Genomic DNA, 26,529 nt, shown 5'->3' with positions numbered 1-26,529 from the left:
AAATATGTTGTATCTGTGTGTCATTTTATTAAGCAAGCCAATCACAACCAGCAAAGATCGTGAAGGTTTTATATTAGCCAAGGGGCTAACAAGTTCTAACATGTGAAACAAAGCAATTTTTGTTACAGCATAGCATACTGGAATATGTGCTTAGAAAAACTTACAAATACTTGGAAAAGTGTTGCTCAGACAGATTGCTTTGAAGCTCTTTGAAATCTGAGAAACAGCTCTGCAAGACATTGACTTTTTATAGACAGGCAGTAAAACACAACTTTATGGGAAGGGATGTTGTGTTTATGTGAAAAAGTACACCTAAACAGATCTGCTAGGAAAAAAAAATATGCTATAAGGCCTTGATTGAAGTATCAGATGTGAAACTGAACAAGAATTGTGCTGATTAAGTAAAATAGGAATGTGGCCTGAATTGTTAAATAGACGCAAAAAGAAAAATTAAGTTGCCATTTTATTATCTGGTACAACCACTATAGTGGTTCAAAGTAGAAAGCAGGAATTTTTAGTGAATTTTTATAGAAAATTAGGCTGTCAGCATGATGTTTATGATGCATGTGGCAGAGTAGAAGTGCCTCCTGTAGCAGGATCTGTCCCTTTGCCCTAAGTGCTAATTGTGTCCACTCATTGAAGACAATTGCACATCTGCTACTCCAGAAGTTACCTGTTTATTTTGTGAGGGATTTATATGAATTATTAGATAAACCTGTAATTTGGCTCCCACTGAAATGAATGGGAGAGACTGGGGCCAGGGGCCTTATTCTGCAAATTGCTAGCAGTTCTTTTGACTCAATTATCTGGAGCAGATAACTGCTGGAGTGAAGTATTACAAATGTTGTTTTATGCCTTGCCACCTTAGCTTTTCACTGAAGAGCACTCACCTCCTTTGATTGCCCATCTCTGAAGTTCACCTGTTATTTGTCATTGCTTTTGAGGGCTGTGCTTATGATGGCAGTTTGTTGGCAGCTGGTGTATGGAGTGTGGTACTTCAGGAGGTTTATTACTGCTGGAATTTCACCTGAAATTTGAAATTAATTTTAATACCATGTGTCTTTGAAAGTACTCCATGGTCCATAAGCTGTCTCCATGCTATTGATGGGCAGCAGTATTGCTTCAGCCATTCCAACCAGGGTACTTGGGTACAAGATCACTTGATTTCATGCAGTACATGTGTTCCTGGACTCCTTCAAAATGCTGGCAGAGGTCTGTGCAAACTGCAGGAGAGTGTGAAAAAGACCCCAGCAAAATGTAATTGTAATCTTACTGGGAAATACTAAAATATTTCTGGTGAACTAACAGAACTAACTTGTGGATAGAAGAAGTTAAATTGAGCAGGATTAATGATGCATGCTTTGTTCATTCATGTCTGTAATGCATTTGAGTTTTATGAGGCTCAAAAATAAAAACATACTTTCTCTGGTTTTGATGCTGTATTGCCTGGAGTCTGACTACCAAGGAAGTTAATTTTATATTGTCAGGGTTTCTTGTCTGTAATGCGTGTGTTGTAAGCTTTAGGGGATATTTTAATGCTTCATAAAAATTTTCATATGGTATATAATGCAACGTATTCACTTTTTTGATTTTTATGATCCTCTTCTGGAAAGGACTGTCCAGAAGACATAGATGGTGCTTGTACCTTCTGAAGGGGATGAGTTAAGTATAATCACATGCATGTCACTGGACTTAGCTCATTCATGTTTGTAGTGCTAAAAGAGAGCATGTGATAATTTTAATGTGGGTCATGAGAGTAAGAACTGGCAGTGATTTGCAGGCGTAACAAGAGAAAAACAACAGAGTAAAATAAAGCAAAGCAAAACAAACTGAAATTGATACTTTAGTCCTGACAGGACTAAAAATAGTAGATATTCTTTTTCTTTGTGGTTTGTAGCTGGTATGGGTGCCCCAGTGCCAACCTTGAATGACTCTCTCCACACTGGGTCCTGGCTGTAATGAAGGGCAATTTCGATGCTCTATTAATATTTTATTAGCTCTTTCTAGGAGCTTCTACTCCCTTACCTCTCTCAGGTCTGAGTCAGCAAGTATTGGGAATGATGAACAGTGAGAGAGTGCTTAGTGTGTGTGTGCTGTATGAAGTTATGCAGGTGTAGGAGTTGAATGTGTGAAGTTTCCAGGGATATCTGCACCTATACTGAATAATTACAGAGTTCACAGTAAGTGATCTTGTGGGAACCCATCCAGCCCCATATTCATTTAAAGAAAAACAGAATCACAGCATCAGCTAGACTGGATGAGATCTTTGAAATCATCAAGTCCAACCTATGGCCTAACACCACCTTGTCAACTGGACTGTGGCATTGACTGCCACATCTGGTCTTTCCTGAAATACCTCCAGGAGTGGTGACTCTACCACCTCCCTGGGCAGCCCATTACAGTGCTCAGTCACCCTTCCTGTGAAAAACTTCTTCCTGATGTCCTGCCTAAATCTTGCCTGGTGCAGTTTAAGTCTCTGTCCTCTTGCCCTATTGCTAATTGCTGGGAGAAGAGACTGACCCTCACATGGCTACAGCCTCCTTTCAGGTTTACTGCTAGGTGGTGTTAGCTCCTAAAAGGAGATAAAACTGTATTTATTATACCAGAGGAGTGTCTTAAAATTACTTTGTTTCTGTTTTACAGAATGGTTATTTTGCAAGGTTTTCTGATGTTTTTTTTTTTTTTTTTTTTTTTAATATATTTTGGTGAAGGAATTGTCCTAGGGCACTCCTCTTGGTGCTGACTAAGGTATTCTCAAAAGGTATCAAGAGGATACTTAGAATCAGCTATAGACTGGAAGTTGTCAAAATTGCTTCAGATGCTCCAGCTGTTGTGTAATCTGTATCTTGCAGAATAAATCATTTTGGATAGGACAGACTTCTGCACTGAATCTGACTGATTCTTTATTTGCCCTATTCTTGGCTTTCCTTCAAGGGGTAATTTTCTGGAGGACTTTATTTCGTAAATGAATGTCGTATTTCCAGGAATTAAAAAAGTCACTGCATGAGATTTTCTTAGTGGATGCTTTGGATAAGACTGTGTTCTGTCATGGCATGTTGGTGTTGCAACCAAAATATTGTCCAAACCCCATATCTGGGAATCACCAGTATAATGAAAGATTCCAGAATACAATTATTCTTGTGAACAACAGGCTTTACTTTTATTTTGTCTGTTTCAAGAAACTTAATTCGTGTGTCTCTCCCTCCTAAAACAATCCTGGAAATACAGAAATTCAGATATAGAAAAGTATTTCTCTGTATTTTGCTGCATTTTATTGTAGTGGGTCTTTTTACTCGGGTATTTAAACATTTTTATACAAAGTTTTTTGTTAAATGAGTAACAACTTGAGAGTTGCCTCATATAAATAATGAGTGTTTGTAGTACAAGTTGTGTGGCTTACTATTTTTTTTGACCAACTTATTTTGAGATTCTTACTTACACTGGCTTGTATATACAAGTTTTTTTTTAAATCAAGCTAGTTTGGGGATTAATTTGATATGAACATCAGCTTCAGTGAAACTGGTTTGTCAGGCCCACACTGGCAGTATGTGGCTTCAAAAGTTATTTTGAATCAGTTGTGACATAATAACTGTCAGTGGTGTAAACCACCAGATTTTGTACTAAAATTATAAAGGGACAAGTGTGCATGTCCTCTTGACTGGTGGCCAGTGTTGAGCAGTTGCTACGTGAGCAGATTTAATTAACAGGTAAATTATTAAGCTAAGATGCACCAGATATGTCTGTTGCTTCCTTTTGCTTGTCTCTTGAATTGCCTTAAACTTTGTAAGTGAGAAGTGAAATTACATTGCATGTGCTGTTCATTAGGAATATAGGTCCAGCTTCCTTAGCTTGGTTGAGTCACAGGAAATGACTGTGTGCCTCATCCCTGGGTTAGCAATATCTCTGTGAGGTCTGGACCCTTCTATCTCAGTAATCTTCAGTTTAAGTGGTTTTGTTTTCTTTTTTTTTTTTTTTTTTTTTTTTTTTTTTAGGAAGGAGAAACATCTGCAAGTGAACAAGTTTTTGTGCTTGTTTTCTATAAATTATGATTAAATGTGGTTTAGAACAGGGAGAAGATCTCTGATTGTTTAGGAAACACTCTTTCTTATGCTCTTTACTATCCACAACATGCAGGCTGTTAGAATATTATTAAATATTTTTTACTTTCATAATTAGTTTAGTTACATTGCATATTGTCTTAACTATTGTTATGTCAATTGTAAGGTTTGGTTTGACAGTGGGCTGTTCACATTTCCAGTAGAAACCTAGTTGCAATTAAAGGTATTTTTCCTAGGGTGGTTTATTTTGTTTGTTTCTTTATTTTGGGGTTGTTTTTTTTTTTGTGTTGTGTTTTTGTTTTAGTTTGGTTTTTTATTCCTTTTTTAAATATTATTTTAAATTTTTCTCTAGATATGTTCTTCTGTTTTGGTCTTCTTTTTGCATGGAATCAGTTGTTATTTTTAATTTGGAGGAGAGGTTGTGTTGCTTATTTTTTTATGCCAACAACCCTTGACATCAAATGGCAGCTCTTTTGTTTCCCCTCCCATGACATTTTCTGACCCTGAGCTTCTGTTGAAGTGATTAACTGTAAAATGGTATTTTTGTATGTTTAAGCTGTCCTAAAGCTTTGCTGTGGAAATTTCATGGATACAGAAGAAATCTTTTTTTCTCAAAGTGCTGTTTCAGGCTGTTGCAAGCCCAAGCAATTGAGGATTGATTAAAATTAGACTTGTGTAACATTTATTTAACTATATAGTTTTCTTTAAAAAAAGTTACAAGTTGAAAATCACAATGACAGGTAAGTGGTAACTTGAGAGATGATAAGTGGTTGCATGTTTGAGTCTGACCTGCTTTGAGGGACAGCTGACAATTTAAATGTCTGTGACCCACACTGAAATTTGTTGGTGTTGCAATTCCTGGGGATTCTAATTAAATGACTTGAACTCACTGCAGTATTGGGAGTTACAAATTATCTCTGATAATCCCAGAGTAGCTCTTGAGGTGTGTGGAAGTATTGTTTAAATGTGACACTAGGTTGTTGCACGCCTGTGTGATGGTTCAGGTGAAGTCAGAGATCTGTGCTGGAGCTGATGTGATCTGAGTCTGGGACCATTAATCTCCTGGACACCACAGGAGTTTTCAAAGATGACCATGGGGGCTGCAGTCTCTGACTGGGTTTTCCAAACTACCTGCCACACACATGGTGGCAGCAGAATTTTGAACAATGTGTTTTGTGTTTTTAAAAGGGCAATAAAATGCTCTATAGAACTGGATAGGCCCTACTTTACTTTTTTTTTTTTTTTTTTTAGTTTTTTAGTCCTTCATTTTAAACTGCTGCATGCAAGTTGTATAATGGTCTGAGGCACAAGATTTCACTAAAACAGAGTTGAAGAACTCTGAAGAAAAAAGAAAATATATCCTAACTTGAATGCAAGCATCAAAACCAGTATTTTTAATTGTAATGACACAACTAAGACTTGTAAAAGTTATTTCATATTTACCTATTTCCACTTATTAAGGTGCTGATAGAGAAAGTTTCCTTTTTAAGAGGACAATATAAACAGTCACAGGGAAACATTCAGATGTGTTTATGTTAGCTGGAGGCTGCAGAGGAGCCCAGAGAACAGCTTCAACATTAACTCTTTCTCTTATACTCAGTTAATTGTACTCACACAGCAGGGAGATGAGGCCAGCAAGGGCAAACACAGAGCTGTGCTGCTGATCCAACTGCCTCCAAACTGCCCTGTTCCTTTCAAATGTTTCATCTGTTGCAGTTCAGCTACTGGGGAAGAATCCTACTTGCAAATACATGTTTGTTTATTAGGCTGATGTTTACAGAATCTGCATTCTGCATAATTTGTATTTAAGAAAGTCAGCTCCATGGGGAAACTGGGTGTCTTGCACACAGGAGGGGCCCCCTATGGGTGCACCTCCTTGGCAAAATAGGGCCTGGTCTTTGGATGTCATTGAAGGGGAACAGTGCCACACAACTATCCATTTCTCTTCTGTCTCTGGTTGCTTATTTATTTTACTCCAAAACTCTTGAAAATTGAGACTCCTTGTGGCTAAATGGTGGAGGCAAGAGAGAAAAAATTGTGTCATGATATACATATCTGACCAAATGGCTTTAGGTTCTGTGTATTGGGCACCTGATTTACCATTAGCTACATCAGAAATAAGCATGGCTTGTAAAATCCCTTGAGTTGTTGTAGAAGTGAAGAAGCTCTTGGTAGACACCAGAAGATGAGATGCTGTTGCTTGTACCAAGTTACTCTTGGCTGGTGGGAAAACCAAAAGACAGGCATGCAGGCTGGGTGGGTGGCAGCCTTTCAATGAAAGCTGAGGCACTCTGCAAATTATTATCTGGCATAGGCAGAATAGGAGAGATGAGTTCTGGAAACTTGTTAAAATCAACTAGTTACTGCAAGCAAGTCAAGTGAATGAGTGACATTTTCCAAGAGGTTATCTTTTCCTCTTGGAAGAATTGTACAGCTGAGAAAGTGTTGAGCATGTCTATGTGAAATTACATTGGGGGAAAAGTGCAGAAATCACTTCTTGTCTAATCTTATAACAACTTCAATTTTAGTAATATTTGATGCATTTGAGGCAAACCTTTCAAACATGAAGGCTTATAATTAGTGATTGGTGGGTTTCCATTTTTGTGAACTGTGTACTTTTAATCTCCTAAACCAAGGAGAAGTTTTCTGCTTATAACTTTTGAATTCTCAGTTGTTTATGTATTTGTACCAAAGTCTTTATTGTAAAGTCATCTCTCCAGGCCAGTGTCTCATCTGTCCTATGCAGAAGTTGGCAGTAATGTGGTTTCTGGCATGTTGTTCCAAGTGGTTTACTCTGTTCGTGTTGGAGACAGATTCCCTGTAAGTGCTATAGTTCTGGAAGGAGTCCTGCAAATTTTCACTGACTGGGAATAATGCTCAGTCCTCCTAGGATCAACAAGCATTCTGTTTTTACTTAATAAATTTGAAAGCTGCAGTAAGAAATCTCCTGCATTTTCACTAGAATGATTCTGTGCTATACTGTGAGAAGTGGGATATTCACTGCCTGTTACAGCTGTTAGTGAGATGAATGTGAAGTAACAGCACTAACAGGGTGCCTGACTCAAGAAATTCAGGGCGAGTGACACTTGATTCTGTAGCAACACTGGCATCAGCTGTTAGCTCTGGTGACATGGTCATTGCCTTGAAACTGTGACCTGAGTTCCCTTTTTGAGAAACTAAGAACCTGCAAACCCACTTCAAAGACCAGGGCAGCTGCTTTGTTTGTCTTTTAAAAATCTGTATTTCTGCCTTTTTGCTTGGTCAATGTTTAGAACCATTGAAAAAGTAAATGTGACATGGGGACTGAGATCCTGCAGCTAGAGCTCCTTTATAATTACATATTCAACCACAGCCACACAAAGGAAAATGAGAGTCCCTTTTCCTTTATGTACTGTATTTCAGTTTTCCCTTAGGTTTAAATTGGCATTTTGGGCTATATTCGCTTGAGCCACTGAAGAGCTTCTCAGAAAAGGAAGGAAACAGAGGGAGGGAAAGAAAGATAGATTTCCAAATGACAAGCGTTTGAATAGTCGAAGTTCAATCCCTAAAACAAAAAGTGGAATCTTTTTTTTTTTCTAAATAATGTGCTTTACAGTCTCACCTCTCATCTTGAGAAACATAAAAGAGCAAGTAAAAGAGATGACCCAAATCACAGAGTCCTTTGAAAGAAGAAATTCAGCTGTTTTGAACACTTACAATCAAAGGAAGTGGTTTCCCTAATTACATGAACTATGTGAAAGCTCTCAGAATAGCTCTTCCACCCCAGGATTCCTTGCACTTTAGAAGTTTGCATAAAAGCTCACATGGAGAATCAGATGCAAAGTGTTTGATTCAAATTTTATTAGGCAGAAGTGAGCATACATTCCTGTCTCTGGGTTTGACAGCTGCTTGGGTTTGGACCACAAGCCTAGGTTTGATGGATTTCAGTCCTATACTTAAATCTTTCACTCTTCAGGTTCTCTGGTGAGACACCCCTATCGAGAAAAGTAGAATTGAAAAAATGGAGAAAGGATAGAGGGATTTCTTTGTGAGCTCTCAGTTGAGGATTCTTCACCCTGATTAGGCTGTTCATTGTTGTGAAAACCCCTCTCTGTACACAGCTTTTATGAGGAATTTTGCTTCCTCACATTTTAAAGAAACTGTGTATCTTAAAATATACATTTGGAAGAACTGCAATCTGAATTCTACAACTTTAGTATTAATTTAGCACCACCATTTACTTCAATCCATCAAAATTCTGAATTCAGTAGAGACTTTGAACAAAAAAGCAATATTTTCAAAAGGCTATTACACCTTGTGGTTTCTTTTTGTACATACACAATAATAAAGGTATGTTAGTCTAAACTAAACAGTGAGGACACATGAAAAGATGCAGGACACTTCTAAAGGCTTAAGATCTCCGGTGCTGTCCCTGAGGATACAATATGGACTAATAAATGATTTAAATATTTAAAAATAATATTTGCAGGGTTTGCAATAATATTCAAGACCATCACACTTGCTCTACACGATAGAGACCTCAAAATGGTCTCATTCTCCTCTCAGAGCTAACTACAGTAATTATATCCAGATTCTGTAAAGACAGATAATTGATAAAATTGACTTTGAGGAGAGATCTAAAAACTCTTCAAAGTGCAGCAATTCAAACTCAAGAAGGGGAAAAGGCAGGAGAGTTATAATGGCCTTCTGCATATATGGAGTCGGCCAAGCCCTCTTTAGAGTAACACTAAGCCAGTCACAAGATAGCACTAGCTCCTTCCCAAGCACAGGGAAGGACTTCACCTGGAGTAAAGGAATTGTCTCCTAGAAGTAAACACCCTCAGGAGGCCACTGGTGTTGCAAGTAAAGTGTCAGCACAGTAACAGCAGGTGCAGAAGGGGAATGTTGCATAGCCATGTAGCTGTGACAGGGTGGAAAAGAACTCTTGCTGTGTCTTGTAGAGAGTTGTGTCTCAGGCAGCCAAGCTTTACTGGAGGATGATTTTGCTTGGTTGAAGGAGAATGCTTGAAGTCATTCCAGCCTTGCTGGACCTGAAGGTGGCATGGAAAATTACATCTGCTTGTGTGTCTGATCCTTGACAGGAGTCAATTTCTTAGGCAAGGGTTTGGGTATGTGTGGCACTGGAAAATGAGAAACTGTGGTATATGGGATGCTGTTATTCTTCCATGCCAATTTGAATGTGTTTTTTGCCACCAAAACATCGCGGAGCTCCTGGGCCCTGGACCCAGCTTGTGAGCTCAGTTCATTGTACTGAACTTTGCTAATCTAATCCTTGTCATGCTTGGAGCATAAGTCAGTCAGTAGTTATGCAAAGACTACAGGCACTGCTGGAATAGGAAGAGATTCAAATTCTCTCTGCTGCACTCAGATTCAGATTGGAATTGCCATTAGCTGCAGCCTGATGCCTTCTCTTCAGCTCTTTAGGTACAGCCCAGGAGAGAGGCTTTACTGTGCTCTGCATGTCACCCTGGTCCTGAAAGTTCCTGTGGTCCCATATATATACAGTTCTCATTTCCTCTTTGCTGTTTCATTTATTGCAGGTCCTTGGCAAGCACAGTGCAGGGTGATGGAGGGAGTAGTGCAGGTCAGTGGTTTTGCAAGCACAGAATAGATCATCTTCATGTTGTAGCTGGCCTTTATTCATTCCCCATTAGGTACGTGGGATGTTCCTCTCATAGTAGCAAGTGCAGACATAGGTAGTGATTATGGTACCTCTGATTATTCTGCCCTAAATTTGGGGAAGGACATGGCTAAAGGTATTGTTGTTTCATTGGGGAAGAGCAGTGGGAAAACAAGACTTTTGACTTAATTTGATATTCTGTAGTGATACAAGACCCCTGTGCTCTGCTCCTTGTAGGTCTGCAAGACTCAAAGCAACTGGCTTTGTAGGTCAGTCTGTAATCAGTCTTACTTTTCTAGATAGATTCTTCTGGATTTCCACTTTCTGCAGAGTTCAGAGATACTGCTATTCCAGTTTTTAACTTTAAAAATGTATTTTGAGGCTGACCATTTGTATTTCTATATAACAAGGATTAGAAATTAAATAGTTGTTATTGTTATGTCTGTGTAAGCTGAGAGCTATAAAGATGCTTAGATAAGATAGGGAGTTCTGTGTACAAGAAATTAATCACAGAGAAGTAAGGGAAAAGCTGAAATTACATGTCAGACATACATAGTAGAGTATAACTGATAAATGTGGATTTATGACACTAAAATAATTTTTTAAATATTGCTAATTTTCCTCTAAGGTTTTTATCTTAGCCACTGTTTTACTTGAAATCTTTTAGTTCTAATGGAAAAGTGATTGAGCTACCATAAAGGCAGCATGAAGAATCCCAAGAAAAAATAAACACTGGGTCCATGTTTCATAAAGATAGAAGCTTAAAATTTGATGAGTTTTGTCTAGTTTTATTTTTTTACCATATCTACCCAATAGAAGTAGCATTTGAACTAAGTTTCTAAGTAAAATACAATTTTCATTGTGAAGAAGAGTGATTTTTCTGAAAAGGAGGTAGAATTCACCATGACTCATTCTGGATTTTTTGGACAGTTTCACATAAAACCATGATGTGTGTCATTCAGATAAGGGTGACAGCTCATTTTCCTGAAAACCTCGGATTTGTGAGATTGTGTTTTGGGGTACGTAAATGTCAGGAAAATGCCTCTCATCTGTGGAGGACTCATTAACTTCAGCAGAGTGCCAACATCTGTAGTTGGCAACTGTTTTCCTTTCTTTTTATGCCTGCTGATCACAGCTGTAATTTCTGTTTTGAAAGCTTTTTAAGTTAGGTGGACTTCAAGTTGGGAACTATTTATACGTTTTCTGCAAGGGCAGCTCAGTTTTGAGTGACAGCTGGGGAGAGCCTTCTGCAGAGCTCTAGCAGCCCATGTGGAAAACAAAACCTTGTGGTTTGCTCTCAGCATACAACAGGTGACACATCTTGTGAAGTGTTTTTTTCATAAGGGTGAGCTCAGCCTGCCTGGTTGAGCAACATTTTCTGGAATTATAACATTCACTAGAATTCCAATAAGAGGGATTCCCATCAAGTGTTGTCCCTGTCATTAGCTGTAGTAGGTTTGATTTATCCATTGTAAGACAGGCTGTAAATGAGTGTTCATCAAGAACATGATGATTTTTTTCCCTGTGGTTAAATTACAGTTTACATGATTAAGATAGAAAAATACTTCATTGTAAAGATCACAGCTGCTTTAGAGGAGTGGATCAGGATGCATAAGTACAGCTGTTTCTGTCTCTGTTGCAGTCTATCCTAATTGTTCAGCAAAACCCACTGTATAATGAGATTTGACTTGTTCTAGGTTATCTTATCCAGATTCCTTACAAATACCTTGCAGACCTCAGAAAAATCACTGCTCTAGTTATGTATGTATGGCCACGACTCCTCGAGAGTGGATTAGTTTTGCCCATCACTTTCATATCAAAATGCTTTTCCAACAAGGTGCTCATGAAACCTACAGTGACTGTGATCTCAGAAATAATTTCCTTGGATATTTTTCCATTTGTTGGGTCTGGAATGATCGCTGTGTTGCACATTAGCTATGATATCTTCTCACCTCTGGAGTATGCCATGAATTAAAAAGTTTCAAGTTTTGTTATTCTGCATTTTAGGAATGTTGAGGATTTTGTTACTGTTCTCTATAGTGAAAGCCAGTTTGGGTTAAAAGTAATTGGGAGTAACTTGGAAAATTTCCCAACGTTGAAAAGAGAAATGATTGCTGAAAATAAACAGCTCTATGGCAGCTCAGTTATTTCAGTCCTGCTGTTTAGTCCACCCACCTATTGTTTCTACTCAGTTGCTGGTGTTGTTTTGCAACTGGAGGCATCTTGTTGCTCCAAATCTACCTGAATTAAAAATTGCAAATATTGTGGACATTTCTAAACTCTTACACCAGTACAAATACATAGTTATGCATGTTTTGAATGGTTTTTACTTTATGTGATTAACAGTAGTGAAATACAAACTAAACTTGTTCTTGGCAGATCTGCCTTTATCAGATACCTTAATATCAAATGCTCATACAATCTCATGTTGTATGCTGCAAAAAACAGTCCTGTGGGTATATTTCTACCTGAAATCTGTCTGAAAAATGAGTTATTTTTTCATAACCTTAGTTTCAGGTTTTTTGTTTGTTTGGATTTTTTGTCAATGGCAGCATTAACATAATATAGAGTTTTCTCAAATGTACTAACCATTCTGTAAGGATTTTTCTGCTGCAAGTGCCTCTGCTTAGTTTCATTAGTCTGTTAGCAGCCTCTTCTCTAACAGATAGCAAGTTTTTAACCCTCCTCATGAGGAAAACCAACACCATGATCCTGCAATTTCTTGGTTATGCTGTGTTGACTCCATGTGCTCATTGTCCTGAGCTGATGGAAGTCAGAGGGAGGATTGAGCCAGTTAGCTTGATCCCACTCCCTCTGATTGCACAAGGCAGAGGGTCTGCTGCCACCTCACAGGGACAAAGCCCCTGTGATTTTTAGAGGGACCAGCCTGCTTTTCATGGGCTAAGCAAGCCTTTGCAGTGTTTTGACAGGCACGTTCTGAATTTGCAAGCTACTGCTTTTAATCTCCTAGTGTTCAAATTATCCATAATGTACCAAGTTTTGTGCAAAGGTTGCTATAAAGAACTGTAGTAAGGTATAAAACTCAGCTTTCTTTTCAAATGGTCAAAATCCAATGCATTTTACTACTAGCAAATCTGTTAGTGTTGCATTATGCAGATTAACTGTTTTAAAGTAAATTTCATAAGATGGGGTGAGCCTAGAACAAAATACAATAAATTTATTTCTATATTCCTTATCTCGGGTACATTATAATAATTTAACAGAAATGATCAGTCTTGGTAATGTGCTTTATCTTTCTTCAAGATTGTAACCTTTGAGTAAATACAAGGTATTTAAAGTCTGTGTTTCTATCACAATATCTCCAAAAATGAGATATTTTTGGTGATATACACCAGTGGAATTAAAATAATGGTAAAATAATTATATAGCAAGGAAAATTTATTGGTTTCCTGTACATTTCTGCTTTTAGTCTCTGGGATTTGTAATAGTGTAGGACATAATTTTGGATGCAAATTTGATGCTTTGAAAGATTTGCTCAATCAAAATGCTTCAAAGTACAAATTTCATACATCATTATAGATGTATTTATGAAATTTAGTTCTGTTACTTACAGAAATGCTGGTGGCATCAATCTGAGAATGCAATTTAACTCTTTTCTGTGTGGTTTAAGAAAGAGGATACCGTTTCTTATTGCAGCCTAGATATAGAGGCTGTGTTGTAAGACTAAGTGCTGACATTTTAACATGTAAATGGCCTATGGAAACAAGCTTTTTTGGGGGATAAGTTATCATCTAAATGAATACTAGAAAAGAAGACCAAGCTCACACAGCTGTAAGTGCCATGCATCCATCGTTTTAAAACTATGATTGCCTGTGGGAAGAGATGGTAACACGTATGGTGGGAGTGTGCCTATTGAAGCACTTGGTAACTGCTTATTTGCAGGTAAAACATCTCACTGAGGATTCTTTGGCTTTGTCACGTTCATGTGATTTTCCCCTTGCACTGTTAGCATTAAAGACAATTTAACAGATTTAACAAAAATTCTCTGAGCTGGACAATCAGTATCCGTTGCTTATTTAGGGCCCCTGAAGCATAAAATGCTGTTTGAATATTTTCCTTAGAAAACTTAAATCAGTAGGGATAGTCCTAAATTTTTATTTTGTATCTGCCTAATTTTCAGTGTTCAAAACTATAATAATTACTTACCATCCCTGCTATATAATTCTTGGTAATAATTTTATGTTTCTGATCCCTTCATTGCATATTGAGAAGACAATTTGTTAGCAATGATAGGTGCTGATTGTCTTAGTATTTCATCTGTAAAATGATGTTTTGAGCTTGATTACCTAAAGAAACTGGTATTTTAAGAGGTGCCATCCTTTATTAGACACCAGTAAATTCATAGGAGAGAATTCATGAAACACTGGAATTGACATAGACTGGATATATCTCTGAGCACGAGTCTAGAAATAAAGGTGTGGGATTTATATGTGTTAGCATTCTGTATCTTTTTTGTATGTGGTTGCCACTAATAGAATTATTTTACTAAAGCATCAGCTGGCCTTCCCCAGCTGCCCTTCTATTAGACTGTAAAACCCCCTGAGAGTAGTTAAGTTGCAACTCTCCCAAGAACATAACAAAGGTCAAAGCCTTTAAAATGCTACAAGACTTAACAAAAAACTATGTTTCCAAAGCTGCCTTAAGTGTGTCTAAATATCTCCTTAATAAACGTGGCAGACAGTTGTCTGTGAAATTGAATGGTCAAACTTGCACAATGTAATAATAAATATTAGAAGGCAGTGAAGGAAGTTGTGTTAATCAGATTAAGTAGCTAACCATGTGTAACTCAGTAATGTTGCATGGAGCAAAGGTGCCGCTTGCTGTGGGGTTAACTAACAGAGTTGGTTGGCTGCTGGCTGATGCAGTGCTCTCACGAGGGGCTGCAGCTATTTCCTGTGTTAATCCTAAACCAGAGTGCTCAGACCAGAGTGGAAAGATGCTTTAGTCTTTCCAGTCAGCTATTCCAAAGGCACCTGGAAGAAGTGGTGGTTAAGTTGCTTTGGGCTCAGTTTGTCTGGACCCATGCAAAAAAGCCTCTTGATGCAGAAAAACTCTGTGAACAGATGTTCTTTTACAGTTCCAGCTGTGCTGCTGGAACAGACTGCCCAAACCCTTGGGTAGCAAATTCCTAATATATTTCCAAGGAGAACCAGAGTAACTGAAATATGCTGAGTGGTTTGGTCTTTGCTAACTTTAACTGCCTTGAGGTGGGGGGCTCTAACAAGAGCAGCTGCAGCTGCTATGAGGAGCTGTCGAGCAACAACACAGCTGTATGCAAAGTGCCCCCATCCACATCCTTGCTGCCTTTGCGGCTGCAATTAAAGATCTGACGCTGTGGCCTTGTCTAATGCCCAAGTAATGCCAGCTCAGCATCTGCAGCCCACATCTGCAGTCAGCACCAGCCTTGAAGACCTCATCAGAGCTTAGCTGCATTGCTGCTTTGGCTGCACTGGTATAAGGAAGGACAAAAACAAGTGAGGGCTTGGGTCATGCTGGTGAGGTTATGCTGCTCATAATGAGACCATGCTGTCCAGCCAGCTTGCTTTGTCCTCTCATCTGCTGCAGGCTGTGCTTAGAGTTTGTGTTTGTGATTTTTGTCCACCTATTGCTGGACACAGACAAGACCTGGAGGATGACCTTGTTTTTACTTGCTGAAACATCTGAAGATATGGTTATTCATGCATGGTTGTTTGTACTACAAGCTTAAGAGCAGTACTAGTAGGTCTACAAGCACCTCTAGGGTGATGTCAGTCCTAGATAATGTAACTGTCATTTTCACATGTCACAATAAGTAGAGATTAAAGAGTCATAAAACCAAATTACCTGTTTAACACTGTGATCCATACATGTGTTCACAGGACACAATTACACTGTTTGTACACTTAGGGATTACCTGAATTCCAAGCTCTTATACTGTAATTGTTTTATGAATTGGGTTTGATTTACAATAAGTCAGTAAGTGAGAATTAAATGAAAAAGTTTTCAATGTAATTTGTTCTGACCTTGGATTTTGTGGTATTTGAATTATGTAAGCAGTGGATTAGGTTTGTTTAGAAATCTGAATCCCTTTGCCTTCAAGAAATGGTGTGCAGTCTGTAATTCCTTCAGCAGGACTCAAGAGAGGGACATAATTTCATCCATACCTGTGATGTAAGTGCAGTATGGACAATTTTAGTGTAGTATGATGGTCAGTAACAAGCTGTTACTGACATGGCACTAAGCATAATATTCTATTCTATTGCAGTTACCTTGTGTGTCTGGGAGTTTGTATTTATGTGTTTGGATGTCTTTCCTTCATCTGAACTCCACTAGTTCTGCTTCAAACCAATCTTTGAAAAAAATAAAAAATGTCTTTCACACCAAAAGCTAATGTAATGAAGTAGTTGAATACTTGTTACTTGTCATCACTATCTAGGAAGCAAATTGGTGCTCATTTGGCTTGCATAAAATAGATAGCAGCTTTACTGAGGGAAGGTTGTCAATGCCCAAGCCAGCAAGGGCTGCCTTTAGGCAGACAGAATGCATGACAGCATTTTCTTTCAAGCATTTAGGCATTTTGGATTAAAGTACAGTTTTGACGCTTAAAGGTGATTCTAAATATTCTTGTTAATGTCTAAGAGACCTTTGAAATCCTGTCTTTAACCACCACTTTGTAATTTGCTCTCTGAAAGTAATTTTCATTGAAATATGGCACTTTCTTGTCAAAGACAGTACAAAAGCTTCAAAGATACGGACTGGCTTGCATCTGGTTCTCACTGTAAGGAATAAGTGTCTTTAAATTGGCTAATAGAGTTCACAGCTGATCCACAGCAACAGAAAAGAAGAAAAGCTTGAAAGGAATAGTCTGGAATCGCTACTGCTAACAACAGCAGAGTGATTAAAATGTTTAGAGAGGATTTCTTTGCGATATAATGGTCCTTAGGAAAAGTTGGAAATTTTTTTTACCCTACAGTTGTTCCTTGTCATATCTCTGGGCAATTAGAAGGTGCTTCTCTAGATTTCTTAGATGAACCTTGCTTTGGTATCTGTTAAATCCCAGATTAGAGTATGAACATCAATGTGAAGGTGATGCTATTAGCTGTGGTCAACACAGCATTTTCTTCATACTTCTGTAATGTGATCTTAGTGTATATAATGTAAATAAGATAATCTTAAAAATATTTTTTGTGCATTTCCAAGTGATAAAAACACTGTGTGTCAGTGTGTCTGTGGCAGTGACGTACTCATCTTCTTGGCGCAACATTTGTATTTTGATTGCAGTCCCTGTCACAGTAGCACTGGGTGATTGGTCAGTGCAGTCCCTCCTGTTGTCCACTGACTCTGATGGGCTTTCCCTGGATCCAGCAGCATCTTGTGTGAGATGGAGAGCAGTCATTGGGTTCTGCACATAGCTGTGGTGGGATAAGGAGATGTTGAACTTAGATTTGTTAATTATGGGACATTTTTAATCATTCTCCAAAAAGGTTCGTCTTATACTTCTTTTATAGCCAGGACCTAAATATATTATGCTGTGGGAAAATTAAATATGAGACCCATCAATTTAATTCTAATGATCTGCTGAAGTAGTTGTGTTGTAAACACCACAGCAAATGGTGTGCTCATTCCTTTGAAGACATGGTGTATTCTAAGTACTTTACTAGATGGTTTTATTACATTCCTCTGACCAAGGCATTAATGAAAATGTGGCTTAGATAGTTTTTCTAACTGTGTTGTTCCTGTCTCATATCAGAATATTCAGATAGGCAGTCAAGGAGAGTAAGGTCTCCTGGTAACCTGGCAGTAATGCTTGTAGGAATTGGAGAATTGAATGCCCAAGTGAATATTTCCTAAGGAATATACAAACATAATACAAAAGTTTCTGAGATGGAGATTTGAATGACTCAGTGGTCACCTGTATCCTCCAGCCTAGGGAAGGAGGTTGCAGATACAGCTCCTGCTTCTTCTGCTGCAAGAGTCCCTTGTCTTGGGAGGATGGTGGGGCTGCAGTTGTAGGGCAGAGCTCCTTCTGCTGGCAGATCCCTTCACTGGCTCTAGGAGTGCTGCTGTTTACCTGCAGGTGAATCTACATTTGCTTAGATAGCTTCCAATTAAATTATTTTGTGGCCTTGTAGATTCATTGAAAACAGGAAGGCTATAGTAGTTTTTATGCAGAGATCCATAGTACATCAGCTACTGCTATTCTAATAAATGTAGAGCTATGCAAACCAGTATTTGTTTGGCCTATGTTTTATAGGTGGTACCATGATACATGTGCTTAATTGCATGATTACATATAAATGCATTAGATGACTCAATTTTTTGCTATTGTTGTTGCTTAAAGACTTTTTTTTTTAGTAGCTTCAACAGTTTTGAAGACCTTTAGCTAATGCTCAGACATTTACACATATTCAATTAAATCTTAACTATAGCTTTAAACTGAACTTGGGTTACACTAACTCTTCATGCTGTTTAGCCTGCTCAACAAGAAAAACAATATTACCGTCAAGTGAGTAATCTTTTTTCACAATACCAGAAAATTAACTTTTAAAATGTATGCAGTTTTCAGCAAATCATACTGCAGACTGACTCGCCTACAAGTCCACAAAAAAATGTAATTAGCAATTATCTGAGAACATGTGTGAAAACTCACCCATGGGTAAACAGCAACACTTCCCCTGCAAGTCAAGAGATCTGTGAAGGGATCTGTCAGATACTTTTGAAAAGTTCTGAGGAGTTGTGATCCTGTTTTTGTTAGATGCTCTTGTCTGGTATAGACTTAACATAATCTTGAAGTCTTAAAGTAAAGCACTACTATGGAGAAAAATATAAACTAGTACATATCTGTATTTCATAATGTGTTTATTTGTGTAAAAACATGGTCTAAAAACTGTTGAGTATTTGTTTTGATACACTGCAGAGGTGAAACTGTTGAGACACCTTCCAAGAGATACCTGACTTTTTTCTCAAAAACTGCAGGGCGTACATGTCTTAATTTCTGTAGATACAGTCTCATTGTCTTGCCATCTCTTGCTCAAAGCCAGCAGCATTGTTCAAGTGGAACTGGAAAGTTTTGTATGTTTATCCAGAACTGCCAAACATCTGTAGTCTGCTCTGAGGAGCAGTTTCAACTGCACTGCTGGGTATTTGGCAATCTCAGGCGTGCTTGCTCTGTGTATTTAATCAGACTCCAGAGCGCATGCTTGGAAATTCCTCATTTCCAGTAAACATTGGATGGAGCTGTGTGTGCTGTAACAGCCTGGGGCGCTGGACTCGCTGAACCCACGGTACTTTGTGCATAAACACAAATTCTGGATAGGACTGCTGCTGCACTGCCAAAATCCCAGATCTTTCTTGGAATAAAGTCTTCCAAGATCTTCAGTTTTTCCAGAGACTTAACTTCCTATATCAGTGCCTTGCCCATGAAAGAATAGTCTGAAATTTATTTTTCCCACTCCCCAAACATACAAAGCATTCATCTGCCAAACTCTCTTACTAGGTTTTCAAATGCTAAGCATTTGTGAACAGTCTTTCCTAGATATATGTGTGTTTATATATATATATATATGTGTGTGTGTGTGTAATATTCTGTATGTCTGAATTGTCTAACTTTTTTATTTGTTTGTTTTCAACAGGCAGAAATACTCAGTGTGCTCAGTCACAAAAACATCATTCAGTTCTATGGAGCTGTCATTGAACCTCCAAATTATGGCATAGTTACAGGTAAGGATTTTTGTCTGACCTTTTTTTTGACTCTGTAAAGCTGGAGTTTTACCATTTTATCTCCAGTGTTACCCAATTACAGTATTTCACTAATTGTTCTGGTCTTCTTTAAATGTTGAGAGTGCTTGACACTATCTGCTCAAAGTGAGTGGGAGTGCTGGAGGTGGGAACCAGGCTGGGAGCATAGCTGGAGGCAGGTGAGGCCTAGGGTGTTCTTAGTGCACAAATGCAGCACTCCTTTAAACAGCACCTTTCACTGTGTTCTCTTACCCTGCTTAGAGAAGTGCTTTTCCATTTTAACTGGCATGTCATAAAAGCAGAGGTTTTCATACAAAGTTCTGGCTGGTTCTGTGAAGAAGGTGGGCTGGATGTCTGCTCAGAGCAAAGTTGCCCATGAGTTCTCCCTACATTGAAAGTAGGAGAATTTGCACTGTGAGGTTCACAATGGGAAGAGCTTGAAATAGAGTCAAGGGTTTATAAGATGTTGCAAGACAACTCCCTTTATACATTGGAAACTAGGTTTTGTTTGTTTTGACATCCCTAGAATTATGTAGAAGTTGTTTTTTATGGTATTGTTGGGAGGTTTTGTTGGTGGGTTTGGTTTTTTTTTCTATTGCTGCTTTAAGCTTCCTGCTCTTATCTTGGGAGATAGTCCAGATACAGAATTTTCTCTCTTTGCTGTATGGGACAAGCTACATAAGATAGGAGTAGAAAGTAAACCCAAAGCAAAGAAATTTCCCAACTGCTCAAACAAATGTTTGGAGAGATAAAACCCATGAAAGTGTGGATTAAGAGGCATGTTTTGGCATGTCTGTAGCCTTTCAAAGTTCTATGTGGAGAGTAGTCTTTTGCATGTGGCAATGTAGTCTTGTGCATGTGACACAATCTAATGCCAGTTTGAGTCTCTGCTGGTCAAGTTTTTAGTGGTTCTTAGATGGTGTGGTCAGAATTTGTGAAAATTCAGTTATTTCTACCTGTCTCTTGGCCTTCTGGTTATCACAGCAGATGGCAGTGTAATCCAAAATGCAGAACATTTCAGGGCATGGGGAGCTTTACTTACTCCAGGAATATCAGCCTACTGGAGGTCATGGTGTGGCAGTCAGCATTCCAGAGGTGCTTGGGCTGACCACAGTCTACACCACTGGAAATTCACTGATGATGGCATATAGACAGGAACTTGAATTCCTTCTGGAAGCAATAAAATTAATAGAAAGCTCATAAATCAAGTCATGTAATTTTACTATCCTTTTTAATATAAGTGTAAACCAGCAAGCAGAGTAGCAAAGGAGAGGTGTGTATTCAATGACCTGGGATGATGTCTGGATCAGAAGTGTTCAGCTTGGTCTCACAAAAGGTCAGTGTTTGGAGGACAGACAACCTGCTTAGCAGTCACAAGACAGACAGCAACTGAAGTAACTCACTATGCTATTGAGAATGGGGACTCTAACTGCCTGTGAGAAAGAGACCAGTGTGTAGTTCAACAGCTTTGTTCTCAGGGAACTCTGATCATACCTGGCTAAAGAAGAAAACAGTTTGGGAACTTTTTAGCAAACTGTTGATTCTCTGTGCAGCTTCCAAGGAGACTGAAGTCCTGTGGGTTGAAATGGAAGCAAGGCTCTATTTTCCCCACACCATTTTCAAATTAGAGAATGGCTACTGATAAAAGAAATGTTAATTATGCTTCAAATGTCTTTTAGAAGGATTTTCACTTTGTGATCTTCTGGATGGCCTTCAGCGTTGCAGACAATCGTGTGTTTAGTCAGAGATGTTTTTTTGAGAGAGAAAATCCCAAACAAGAAGAAATCTTGAGAAATTAGTGTTTCTTCAGAGTGATAGAGATGAGAGCATTCAACCAAGTAATTGGCATGTACTGAGCATTAGCTGCATGTAATGCCTTAGTGGGATTGCTAAAGAGTTCTCTGAGAAGGGCTACAGCTGGAGTTAAAGAAATGTTTTCCTGCTGGGATGTATGTCAGTGTTCCAGCTCATCCTGCTGCCCAGTGAGCTGCTGTCATGGATCACATCATTCTAGATGTTGCTGGCCATCTCTGTCAGCAGCAGTCTCAATATGAAGCTTTTAGATTTGGCTTTTGGCCACAGCTGCCTCATCCCAAAAGGTTCTCAGGGCTTGTGTTCCCCTTGCACAGAACCATATGTATGCCACAGCCCATTTTCTTTCTGAAGCAAATATTTATTTTCTATTGACAAAACATTGTCCTTGCAATGTGATTTCCAAATTCTCAAGCTCCTAGTAAATATCTGCTACAATAAATGTATGGAAAAAATACTAACAGTGGAGCTTTGTTGATTGAAGCTTACTTGCCTCTGTTCACACAAAGTGCCAAAGGGTTGGAGGAGCTGAGTTGTTCCTGACCCTGGTGGATCAAATTATGCATTGTAAAGGCATGCAAAGCATGCAGCCAACCTGTTCCTGAGGAATCCATTTATAAGACAGATGATGACCTCATGGGTAAAAAAAGCTTCTGTTTTAATTGTGGAAATGTGCAGGTCAGCAGCTTACTCCTCTCTCGGTGACATCAGAAACAACATGTCTGTCCTTTCATTGGGAGGTTGTGCAGCAGTGATCCAAAGCTAACTTGCCACTTGAGTGTTTACTTTCAAAGGACTTGCTATTTTCTCCCTCTTTCATTTACACTGGAGTCTTCCCATTTGGCCTGCCATGTTCTAGGCTGCAGATCCAGGTCTCAGTTTTCTTCCCCATGCAATCATCTCCCAGTGTTTTTGATTTCATTGGTTAGGAACAATGGGAATTTTTGTATGCATTTACCCTATCATGTATCAATCATTGATTAATAATATTATTATCAAAATTCAGACACATTTGATGTAGTCTTAAAGGCTGATTTTAGGATGTAGTCTTAAAACATGTGTTTTTGGCTGCTTTGAAATGGTATGAAGATTTTGAGACACTTCTAGGTATGTTCTAAATTCTGCCTAAGAAACACACTGAATAGCCTTAGGAGAGAGGGACAAAAGGCTTAAGCTGCTCCTTGTATGCTCCTGGTCTTTGTGCTACTTGGGCTGCACTGGATGGCATCTACCTGCCCTGCCATTGCAAACAGATAAAAGAAAATGTATCAGCTGCTTCATCTTACAAGCCTCCTATTGTGTTTTTGGTGAAACATTAATGAATTCTAAATAAGATAAAGATGATTTAATACTGAGCAGCCTTTAAACTGATGTCGATGACCTGCAGCATAAGGAAATCTGTCCTGCTTATCTCAGGGTTACACTTCTAGTTTCATCCTTCTATTTTTTCATGAACAAATGATTTGATCTGCTGTTCTGTTACTCCATGGACAAATAGGAAACTGTCTACTTGCAAACCCTTTCTTTGCAACAGAACATTATATATTTAGCATGTGGCTTTACTTAAAAAAAAAAAAAAAAAAAAAAAGTTTTGTTATGGGGCATCGTTTATACACAGTACTGCTTACCAGTGGGGAGTATCCTCTGATTTTGGAAACAATAAGATGAATCTGATACCACCAAACTCATCTGTTAACTGTTCTTATCAAGAGTGGCTAATTCACTATTTTAAAAAGTAAGAATTTTAGGTTATATGAAAGTGATACTGTAAAGATTTGAGTTGTCTCCAGTTTCACAGCTAAATGTGTGTAGGGCTGACTAGTTTGTTATTTCTGCTTTAAGCCCCACAGCTCTGACAGTCAGACTGGATTCCATCTGCCACACTTCCAGTGGGCCCCAAATGCCCTTGTTTGTACCCACAGAATCCTGCTCTGGGATTCTGTAGGTATAATTAAAGGAAATTAAAAATAATAAAAAAAAATCTGCTTTTCCTAAAGAAGGAGCATGCAGAACCTTTTACTCAGGAATTTGAACTATTTTGCCTGATCTTCCTTGATGCCAGGTCTTTCTAATGCCTTTTCATTGTAATGTCTGTTTTCCTATATAATTTCACTTGAGGTTTTTTTTTCATTTTTTGTTAGTTGTAGGTTATGTCTGCATTGGGATAGTCAGATAAACTCTCCTACTACACTGATAATAATATTAGGCTGTTGAATCCAAATTGTTTGTCATTAAGCCAGAGGTTGACTGCTTTCTGAACTGGCAGAGTTTCTATTACATCTTTCAAGTTAGGTTCAGTGTTTTTAAACATCTTCTTTGTTGCTGTTTTTTAAACAGAGTATGCTTCTGCTGGCTCACTGTTTGATTACATTAATAGTAACAAAAGTGAAGAGATGGATATGGATCATATCATGACCTGGGCCACTGACATAGCTAAAGGTAAGCAAGAAGAGTGGTGTATAGTGCCTTACACAGCCAGCAAATGTACAGCCTTCCTTAGTTAGGAAAGTCTTCCTAGTCTTCCTTATTCAGATGGTAACAAAACCAGTCAAACATATATAAATAAAAAAGCAAAACCCATTCACTATTCTTGTTAATATGTTCCTTGTTTATTATGAATCCAAATTATTTTGGAGTGAAAATGGCTTCTCTGAGTCAGTTCTGGTGTGCCCCTGAGTCCCAAGAGGGTAATTTTGCTGATGTAGAATAATTATGAGGTAAAGTGCATAATTGCCCTTACATTTGATTTGATTTGGGGCATTTAAGGAAGATAAGGGCTTATTCTCAGCAAACATACTGAAATTCTTCATATAATAATGTAGAATAAGCTGGTCCATCCTTTGTGTTCTCTGTGACTGACTACACAAGAATTTGTGTAAACTAATGAAAAAAAATTAAATTCATATCCAGCTTAGTTGCATAGACATCTCCTTAACTCTATAGTTAGAGAAAATAACTACATATGATGTTAAAAAACATTAGCATATCCATAAAGATGCAGGGAGATGTATGTGAGCTTTGCTTAGTGCTTTTTACTCAAAGCAGATTATGGGAAGCTTTGCTTCTCCTTCACATCAGTATGGTGCAGAGGTATGGCTACTCACAATGAGTACAACTAGTGGGAGCCAGGAATCATGACTGCAGATATGTGATGGCCCTGCTCAGCCTAATTAGATTGTTCCTTTGTTTTGTATAGGAATGCACTATTTACACATGGAAGCTCCAGTCAAAGTTATCCACAGGGACCTGAAGTCCAGGAATGGTAAAGTAGCAAAACACTGAAATGCTTTGTGTTTACCTGTTACCTGTTAATGTGGCATTTAAATCTGTGCCTGAGCTTTGTGAGCAAGCAGAACTAACTAATGCCTTGGTTATCATCAAAGCTACACTTGTTGAGGCACAGAAAAGCCTGTTCCCTCCTCCGCATCCTGATCCTGTCTGAAGTTCATTACAGACCTGGCATCATCTAGAGCACTGTGGAGAGCTCTTCCAAGCCTGTGTCTTGCTGGCCATGATTGGCCATGAAAGCTGATGAAGCTTTCAGATACTGCCTGGGCTTTCCCCACTTCTTTTTTCTATTTGGAGAGGTTGAGTACCAGGAAAGGCTGGCAGACACAACAGACTGGATAAGGCCTATTATTTCTTATCAGAAAATCTTGTCTTTACTGTGGCCTTTTTTGAGGTTTGACAGATATTCAGGCTTTTGAGTGATACACATTCAGTGTGGAGTCTGTACTTAGCAGTTGACAGTAGTTTCTGAAATTGACTGAACCTTGCCTTCTAAATGAAACTTTTGCTACTAGTGGTGGGATATGAGAGGCACAGATTTTAATAATGCACACAGGAAGATAATAGTCAAGAAACATGTAGGTCTCACCTTGGTTGTAGGTTTTCTTCTTTTACTAATGACTCTTCCAGAGAGCTTCTTGTTAAACCTAACTGTATGGGGGAGACTGAAGTTCATCTGTATTGCTGAGTTTTAACTCAATAAGGCCTGAAAGGTTTTGCATTTCTTCAGAGGCTTGTAGGTATTCAGCAGATGTTCTGTCAGCTTCTCAGAGAAACCAGGACAGGTGTGCACATTCAGATGATGGTTCACCTTAGGGTCATTTGTTTTAATGAAAAATTAAGTATTTTGCTGTAAAAATGTATTTGGCTTGCTTTTTGCATTCTTGTAATCTTCTGTTTTTTATTTTTCAGTTGTTATAGCTGCTGATGGTGTGTTAAAGGTATGAACACTTTAATTGTTTGTAGAGAGATGCTGCTGCTTGACATGTTTCCATGTCTGATGAATGAGGTCAATATTCTTAATACCAGTTTAATATTTTATTTATTTTTGCCAGATCTGTGATTTTGGTGCCTCAAGATTCCACTCCCATACGACACACATGTCATTAGTGGGCACTTTCCCATGGATGGCCCCAGAAGTTATTCAAAGTCTTCCAGTGTCTGAAACATGTGACACGTACTCGTACGGAGTGGTGAGTGCCTCATGTCACTGTGCATTGTGGCAGTTCTTCAGTGGGACAGAATTCATGTGGTGCAAGAAAAAACAATTCTAAATAAGAGCAACAAAAAACACCACACTTCCTTTTAAGACTTGTAAGACCCCCAATTTATAATTACATGCTTGAAAATTATAGGAATAACATAGTATCTTGCATGTTTTATAACATCCAATTATTTTAGCAGCATGCCAGTGTAGGAAGTGCATGTTTTGCCACAGTTATTCAGCCTATGTCCATAGGCTTTCAGGAGCAACTGAACAACCTGCATCATGAACCTCTGCTTGTGAGGTTTTTTTGTGGAACCATAGAGAAAAGGTTGTTTTGTAATAGGGGTGTAACGATTAAAATTCCACTTCCCCCAAAATAGAATGTAATTGATTTTTATTAAAAAGCAGCTGCTCTATGATCAATTCTTTAAAAGACACTGCTATCACTATTTGTGAGAATAGACCCCATCTGAAAGTACAGAAGCCCTGCATTGCTTTTCTGAAGGGTGAGGAATCTGTTATAGTTCATAAGAATGGCAGGTTTTCAGATTCAGTAATGGGAATTACTTTACTCTGTCCACAGTTTAACTTAGTTTTACTCTGCAATACAAAGTAGGCTAGAAATAGCCCTACTGTTCACATCAATTGTGACTGCTCTGACAGAGGACCTGAAGAGCACTTGGGGAGGAAAGGAAAGGAAGTGGGGCTGTACTTTCCATGCATATTGGTACATCAACCGTTTTTCTGTTTGGATTCAACAGTGAGTGGCAGAATGAGAAATTCTTCACTACCTGTCAAGTATTGTC

At 38.4% G+C, this 26,529-nt stretch overlaps 1 protein-coding gene across 4 annotated transcripts in view; it reads left to right on the top strand.

Moving 5' to 3' along the window:
- MAP3K20 (mitogen-activated protein kinase kinase kinase 20) overlaps positions 1 to 26,529 on the top strand; it is an 86,452-nt gene that overhangs the window by 10,614 nt on the left and 49,309 nt on the right. For all 4 annotated transcript variants that reach the window (XM_079310341.1, XM_079310340.1, XM_079310342.1 and 1 more), the window contains exons 3-7: positions 19,311 to 19,398; positions 23,566 to 23,667; positions 24,425 to 24,490; positions 25,429 to 25,457; positions 25,572 to 25,709. In XM_079310341.1, the coding sequence (XP_079166467.1) occupies positions 19,311 to 19,398; positions 23,566 to 23,667; positions 24,425 to 24,490; positions 25,429 to 25,457; positions 25,572 to 25,709 (423 nt within the window). The remainder of the gene's footprint in view (positions 1 to 19,310; positions 19,399 to 23,565; positions 23,668 to 24,424; positions 24,491 to 25,428; positions 25,458 to 25,571; positions 25,710 to 26,529) is intronic.

The sequence above is a fragment of the Erithacus rubecula genome (assembly GCF_903797595.1).
Source record: "Erithacus rubecula genome assembly, chromosome: 8".
Taxonomy (NCBI): Eukaryota; Metazoa; Chordata; class Aves; order Passeriformes; family Muscicapidae; genus Erithacus; species Erithacus rubecula.
This window is presented reverse-complemented; position numbering and strand designations above follow the sequence as displayed.